This window comes from Onychostoma macrolepis, chromosome 03 (assembly GCF_012432095.1).
Source record: "Onychostoma macrolepis isolate SWU-2019 chromosome 03, ASM1243209v1, whole genome shotgun sequence".
Lineage (NCBI taxonomy): Eukaryota > Metazoa > Chordata > Actinopteri > Cypriniformes > Cyprinidae > Onychostoma > Onychostoma macrolepis.
In genome coordinates, this window is record NC_081157.1 from 18,215,260 (window position 1) to 18,223,278 (window position 8,019).

The 8,019-nt window shown below is 37.1% G+C and overlaps 1 protein-coding gene across 1 annotated transcript; it reads right to left on the bottom strand.

The window, feature by feature from the left end:
* Window positions 1-235: 235 nt before the first annotated feature.
* Window positions 236-7,615, bottom strand: nptx1l (neuronal pentraxin 1 like). The gene is made up of 5 exons (XM_058766289.1): window positions 7,087-7,615; window positions 6,219-6,426; window positions 3,577-3,821; window positions 3,225-3,404; window positions 236-1,681 (listed from the first exon to the last, which is right to left on the bottom strand). The coding sequence occupies exons 1-5, from the start codon at window positions 7,525-7,527 to the stop codon at window positions 1,460-1,462; spliced, it is 1,296 nt and encodes a 431-aa protein (XP_058622272.1). The 5' UTR covers window positions 7,528-7,615; the 3' UTR covers window positions 236-1,459.
* Between the last annotated feature and the right edge of the window lie 404 nt (window positions 7,616-8,019).

The following is an 8,019-nucleotide window of genomic DNA, read 5'->3' on the forward strand; positions in this document are numbered from 1 at the left end:
AGTTGAATTTTCAGCATCATTACTCCAGTCTTCAGTGTCACATGATCCTTCAGAAATCATTCCAATGATATTATTATCAATGTTGAAAACAGTTGTACTTAATATTTGAAACCGTGGAAACCATGATACATTTTTTATGCTTTGAGTATAAAATTATCAGAATAATATTTATTTAAATATAATTTTGGTAAGACATTTTTTACTGTCACTTTTGATCAATTCAATGCATTCTTGTTGAATAAAAGAATTGGTTAAAATATATATATATTGAACCCAAACTTTTGAACAGTAGTGTGTTTTTCCCCCAGAATGTATTGTCTGTACACATTTGTACAAAACATGCATTTGTTCATTGCAAATCAATCATTTAAAGGCACTATCACACTTGCTATTTTTGATATAACAATTTTATTACAAAATTTAGACCTTTTTCATCTTTCAGTGCTGCCATGCTTTTAGCATATAACAATACAGTATAAAATCTCAACCCAAAATGAGCTAATAAAAGCAGTTTTTTTCTTTGATGCTGTTTCAGCATTTAGATGTTCATGCTGTTTTCTGTACACGTAACATTCCTTGAAAAATACAAACACCTGCCGAACACACCACAATTAAAACAACTTTGAATTATCAGCCTATTCTCGCAAACCGTTTGAACTGTTACGAGGTGTAATCAACATAACGTATCAGTAGTTACACAAGGAAAGAAAGAGATAAATAGAAGTACACTGCAAATAATGACAAATGTGTCGAGATCTGATCTTTTCAACAGCCCAAGGCACCCAGGCTTGAAATATGTTGGCAATTATCAAGTTATTTTTTACAAACCCACACACACACACACACACACACACACATACACAGACACACCAACAACAAAAATAAAAAGAACAAACATAAATGCTTGAAGCAGGAGGTGATAAGACAAAACAAAAGCATGATTAAAAAGAAAAGAACACACTCAGCTTTGCTTGTTTTACATTCTACATCCGAAGTTCACAGTGAGTATCCCAGGCAGTGGGTAGATCTATCTAATAATCCTGATGGGGAAAAGTAACCTAAGTGTTTCAGAAATCTACTGCGAGACTAAATGGCTTCCTGTTCGAAGGAAGAGGTCAAATGATCCAGGCTGTAAAGATGGAAGTATGAGCCGTATCGCGTTAAGTAGTTTTCCGGTAAGGCGTTGCTTGCCCAACAGACAACCAGAGAAGAGCAGAACCACGGTGCCTTCAAGCTAAGACCAACATCAGCACATGCCTTCAAGATCCAGAAATAAATGACAAAAACGTGATTGTTTTAAGTGTTAAGAGACAAGAAATATTGAAATATCTAGAAAATTCCAATTGACTTTGATGTCTATGCTTTTTCTTGATTGAAAATGTTCTTTAAGGATGAATGATTTGGTAACAGACACCTGGAAACTCATATCTCTCATTGGCTGGGAGATTTCTGTGCTCTTTTAGTTCAGTTGGCGACAGGCCTCAAATGTCCATTTCGAAGCTCCTCCGTAGATCTCAATGCTGGTTTCCAACCAAGAGAAGACGTTCCCCACTTGTGCTTTGCTGCTGCATGTGGCCAGGTTATAAATCTCTCCCACGGACAGCTTTCGGTCCCAGATGTTGAAATTCGCCATGTCACCGACAAACGCTTGAGTGGCATCAAACCCTCCACCGAGAGTATCCTGCAGGTGGATAACATTTATTTGAGATGCTGATAAAATAAATGCTGAATGCCTTCAAAGACATATGATTGGTCCCTGTTAACCTTTGAAGCTAATCTGCCCATAAATGATTCATATGTGCTTTTCATCCCTACAGGCGTCTTTGAAGGTCTCTGCATTTCAAATGGGCCAAATTCTTGTCTACTGGTTATTTTATAGAGTGTTTTAGAATAGACTCTTTTCGGTGATATCTTCTTATAATTGGCTCTGTTAATAAACCTTTAGTTGCCTTCTAAAGGTGCGGTGACATTGCCATTGTTCTGCGATGTTTCAGATCACGGCAAATGATAGTTAAATTGACCACACCTTAGAGCAGCATCCTCACTAAAATGCAATCTCAAAAGTGAAAATATGGGAATATAGAAACTGATTTCTATAGGGTTTTAGTACTAAAAAGCTAAATAATAATTTGCTCCATTAATAAGCATAAAAGACAATGAAAAAAATATCAGCTGCAGTTAGGGGTGTATGATATACAGTATATTGTCTAAGATAATATCGTAATTGTTCCTTTTATGGTGTGTGAGCTGACATTATTGAGTATGTATATGCAAAAACAAACAAAAACACGTATTTAGAGTCCAAAAGCATTCACTGCATGATGAAAAAAGCAAAAACATCCCTGTACAGATTTTTTATTTTTATTTTTTTAAATAAAATATGATATAGACTAGTTTAGCAATATCACACAAGCAAGAGTGCCGTTTCCCGAATATCAGCATGTGAATGTGATCGCAAATGTGACATTAATTGTAAAAAAAAAAAAAAAAACAGTTTAACAAACAAGAAGTTATTAAGTGATATATTGAGTAAGTTTCATTTTATATACAATATTGATTGTTTTTTTTTTCTGTTTCTGTAATGAAAATTGTTCCAAACAAAGCTGAAACAGGACATTTGTGCATCTCAGAGAAACACTGCAGTGTTTCATTCCTGAGTGAATCTGTTTTTGAATGAATTATTTGAGTCAATGAATCAATGATCCAGTTGTTAAGACTTCATTTATAAATGAATCAACTGTTTTGAATGAATCATTTGAATGAATGATTCAGTGAATCTCTTATTAAGACAGAGACTTGCCGCCACCTACTGGTGGTTTTAGTGTCATATTTAAACCAGCCAAGGTACTAGCACAATGTTGATAATAATCGTTAACGAAAATATCGAGATACCATTTTTTGGCAATACCGCACAACCCTATATGCAATGCATTATAGCATTGCCTTATCTGAAAAAGATACATGCAATGCTACCATTCAATTTAGCCAAAAGTAGGTGTTTTACAAAGCAGCAGTTAATCTTCCTAACTTTGGACCAGCTTTTGCCTGAGAGAAAGCCTACGATGTCTTAAAATACAGCTATGTGGGCAGCTCACTATGTTTTGGAACAGAGCCATTGTGTATTCTTCACTCATCATTAAATCATCGTTGTGTAACATCTTGAACTACCACGCCACACTTTGCCATACTGATGAGTGAATTAAAGTTAAACAGAGGATGCATACCTGCTCTTGTCCCAGAATCAATACCCCTTGTGGTTTGATTGGATGGTAAGGGGCCAGACTGTCCCCATTTCCCCTCATTACACCATCCTGATAAGCTTCCCAGACTCCATCTCGAGTTGTCCATGTGATACAAATGTGATGCCATTTCCCATCATTGATCAGGAAAGGCAGCTTAGCAACCTACATCAAAAGAGGACAAAAACCAGAAGAAACCTAAAGATCTGTCTGTCTGTCTCCTTTAATTATAGCAATACAAAGGAAATTATGCATTTAAAAGTTCATTTCAATTAATATACAATTAATATTTTTTCTCAATATTGTTCAGGTCAGTGTTTATACAGCATGAATGTACCTTATCATTGATGAGCATTTCCATAGGGTTATTTCCCCACTCAATAAGAACCAGTTCATTGGCCTGTCCCGGGACTGCATAAGAGAAAGGCGTCCCCACTCCTGGAGAGGCATTGGATTTGAGCCACATGCACACGGTGAAGGCGTACATCTCTGGCAGGCTCTTCTTGACTTTAGCATACATGTAGTTGGTCCTCAGAGGGAACGTCAGCTGAAATTTATCCAGTGGTCTGTTTTCCTTTTGGCCTGTTATTAAAAAATAAATACATGAGTATATTTAAATAATTAGTCATCTAATTTTGTCAAATACATACAGCATACAAAATCTCTAAACATAATTCTCAGTAACTTTTATATTGCTGTCCACATTGAAAGCAAAAAATAAGGCATCATGTGTGTTTAAAATATATTTCTAGGGAATAAAAAAGTATTTATTGATTTATTTGGTTCTTTTTGCCTGAGGAAAGACAAGCACTCTAGTGCTGCCATCCCACCTGGGAACCTCCCTTGTCTCATTTATTTCTACTCTTGTGTTTGATGCTCGCAACAAGTAATAAGCAGTAAACGCCACATTCAATGGGCATCATTACTGAGGTAGAGAAATAGTTCAAACAAAAATTCAATTCTGACATATAGTTTACTAACTCTCAAGTTATTCCAAGCCTACACGATATTCTCTCTTCCATGGAAGACATTTGCATGCAACATTTACAGTACCTTTGCATGTTAGACTGAAATTTAAGTTATTCCATGATATTCTTACCATGTGCTGTACCTCTCAAACCTAATTTGTATGTGTACGCATTCAAACATAGCAGATCAAGAAATAAAATATAATTTACAATCAATAAAATGTTATTTATTTAATTAATTACTTACTTAAAAATATATATTTATTGAAAATCTTTTTAATCCATATCCTGCCCAATGTACTCATCTAAATAAATTCTTCTGAACATAGTAACACGAAACTTGTTATTTATCTGTATTATGATCCCGTTAGTTACTGAAGTAACTATCATTGCTTTTGGAGTACTTTTCAGTATTAAACCTAAATGTAAGATACACACACACACACACGTCTGGTTAAATATCCTTGTTGGAAATCTCCGGTGAACGTGATTTCACCAAGTACAACATGTTCCTGGATCAACATCCTTGTTGATCCTGGAACAACATTCCAAACAACCAATCAGAATTAAGGGATAACTTTTCAGGAAATGTCAGTTTTAGGCTTACGATCAGGGTTAGGTGCTTCTACATCCTTGTTAATCAGCTATCATTTCCCTCTGATTTTAGGAATAAATTATGGGTAGGGTTAGGTTTAGGGGTAGGGATTGGGTTAAGTCTATATTTTTGGAAAGTAATGTTGATCCAGGAACATGTCTTACTTGGCAAAATCACAGCGACCGGAACGGGCCATAGGCGTAATGGTTTTTTACTGTACAAACCGTATTTTCTACCACCCTACACCTAAATCTACCCCTCACAGGAAACTTTCAGCATTTTTACTTTCTCAAAAAAACTCACTCTGTATGATTTATAAGCTTTTGTACCCTCAATTTAGGTCCCCACCATGACACGAGTCCCCATGAGTCTGTGTGTATTCATGTTTAAGTCCCCACCAGGATATATAAACCTTTCCACACACACACACACACACACACACACATATATATATATATATATATATATAAACAGATAAGAATAACAATAAAATGTGATTTACTCTCTGTATAAGGGCAAACCCTTTCTAAATAGCATTAAATAGCACAAGCTATTTTATACATGCTGACATAGCAGCTCGGCCACTTGAAACTATATGCTCATTAACTTCTTGGAAGCACTTAATCTTAAGTGCTCTCATGCTTTTGACAACTTTTGGTCATGCACTCTTCCGTTGCAGCTCGATCTGACCTTGCCTCATTTCAAATGCATTACGTTCCATATTAGTTCTATATTTTCATTAACCATTTTTTATTGCTTTGATCAATTAATCATTGAAAGCACATCAGTTTTTTGTGAGCTACAGATGGTTTTCAGCAAATACCTTAAAGTTTGATGCCTTCCTCACACATATTTATAACATGGCTTCAAATGAGTGGGAGTACTGAAACTATTCTTGTGCATTTTTGGAGCTTGACGAAGCAAATTGCCATATGTATCTATTTGGATGGGAAATCTCAGCACAGACATTCTGCAACATATCTCTGTAATTCACAGAAGAAAGTAAATCTTATTTCTTTGGGATGAAATTATGGTGAGTAAATGCTGAAAATCCCTATCCTATTAATGCCTTTTAGACTGTACAAGGCTGTGGGATATTATGCATTTTAATGACTGAGAAAAACGTGATTCACGTGAATGAAAATTCACAAAACTCATGAGCTTGCAAAAACTCTCTGGTTCCCATCTGTAAATCATGCTATAAAGCTGGTTGGGTGGAATTGGATATGCAAAGCAATGCAGCTCTGTGGACCCCCTCCTCTCCTGCGACACACCAGCGCGACACTACGACGGCAATTTATTATCCACGCTGGCATCTCCAAGAATATTTTCCATGTAGAAAAACAGGTCAGGAAAGCGCCCGATACATCTACATGACATGTACATGATAGGTGGAGCAGAAATGCGAATAGTTACCTTTCTCTAGATCAGTTATTCTCTGGTGCAGTGAAGTGAGAGTGGACTCGACGCGTCCGCGCTGCTCGCTCTCGTTGCGCAGCCCGGGCTTTCCTTCCTCCAAACCGTTCACACGGGACAGGACCTGCTTCTCCAGGTCGTCGATTTTGGTCTGCAGAAGATCCTTCAAGCTGTTCGCCTGGACGGAGTTGTTATTCCGGCTAAATTGCTACGAATGAAAAATGTGAACATACATTTGTGAGAGAAACGTTTGATTTAAGTTTAGAATAAAAACGCTACGGTCACTGTTTAAGAACCTTAAACAGGTACACTGCTGCTAGGAGTGAAATATATTCCATATCCAAGTAATTTAAGTTGCATATAATTATTTAATATTCAAATATTATTTAATATCTTACTAAAATAAAATAAAAAGGTCCAGATGTGTGTTTTTGTTTTTTAACAATCATGTTTAAGATTATTGGTTGGTTATTTGTTTGTTTGTTACATTTGTATTACATACATAAGAATCAAATGCGTTATGATGATGTTCGTTAACAGAAAATAGTTTTCGTTAAAAAACACGCCAAACGTTCAGTGTTTAAGAGCGGCCAAATCAATAGTGTGGAAGATTCTCAATAGTTATTTTATTATTTATTTATGTTATTTCAATCTTCGGTTTTCTGTCTACGGTCTCAGGTAGGCTAATGCGTCTTTTAAAAGAAAATTGTGCGCAAACATTTACCACCGATTTACGTAAAATACAGTGAACTGATGTAAAATAAAAATTAAAGTTGCGACAATCGCGACGCCGTTCAATCTGAATGCGTTCTCAAATAAATCCACCGTGCTCGACATGGAAGAAACCGCTCCAGGAAAACAAACATACCTCCAGGTTCTCCAGCCTCTGCTTGAGTGACTGTAAAGTCCGTGAGAGTTGAGCCAGTGTGTCCGTCGGACCCCTCGACACATCTCCCATTGTGTTCTTTGTGCCCGTTTCCTTCCGTCTGCCGCCGACCCTCGCGTCTCCGGGCTCGGACGCGCTCTGACTTTCGCACCTTGTCAGCTTGGAGGTCAGTTCCCTGATGGTTTCTTTCTGGTTCATGATTGTTTCCTTCTGTTGCAGCACCGTCTCTCGCAGTTGCATGACCGTGCTCTTGAGATCCTCCCCAGGCACGCTGTTCTGCAGTGTAGCGGCGCATATGTCCATATCCTTGGGCACGGACGTGCAAATGAACTGGGTCTGTCCAAAGTCCTGGCTCATCCCGTCCGCCAAAAGACAAGAAAGTATCAAAAGTTTCCAGTGCATCCCTCTCGCTCCAGCCTCCATGGCGTGTTTGTTTCCGAAGTGTCTTCTGGACAAGTGATCTGAGCAGCTCTCCTTCTCTCTGTCTGACAGCTTGTGCTGGTTGTAATCTGGTTGTGGTGCGCTCGGGCTTTATATAGCAAGCGCGTCTGCGGCTGTGAGCTGCATCACGCGCCTGATCATGATCTCCCGCCCCTGGATATTAAAGCAAAAAAAAAAAAAAAAAATTCAGTAAGTCAATAAAACTAGTTTTGACCCCAGCGGACGGATTTTCAGTTTTCTAAAGCTCAATTAATTCCACACAATCATTGGGAGATTTTCGTCTTTGCTAAAAAAAAAAATAAAAAAAATATTGAATTCTTGTATAATTTAGAGGGAAAAAAAATAAGTTTAATAAACCTAGGCAATACATAGTCCTATATTTTATGATAAAATGTTATTGAAATTCTGTTTGTTATAAGTACCAAGTATGAATACAATTTATAATTCATGGATAAGGGGGGCATTCCCAGAAAT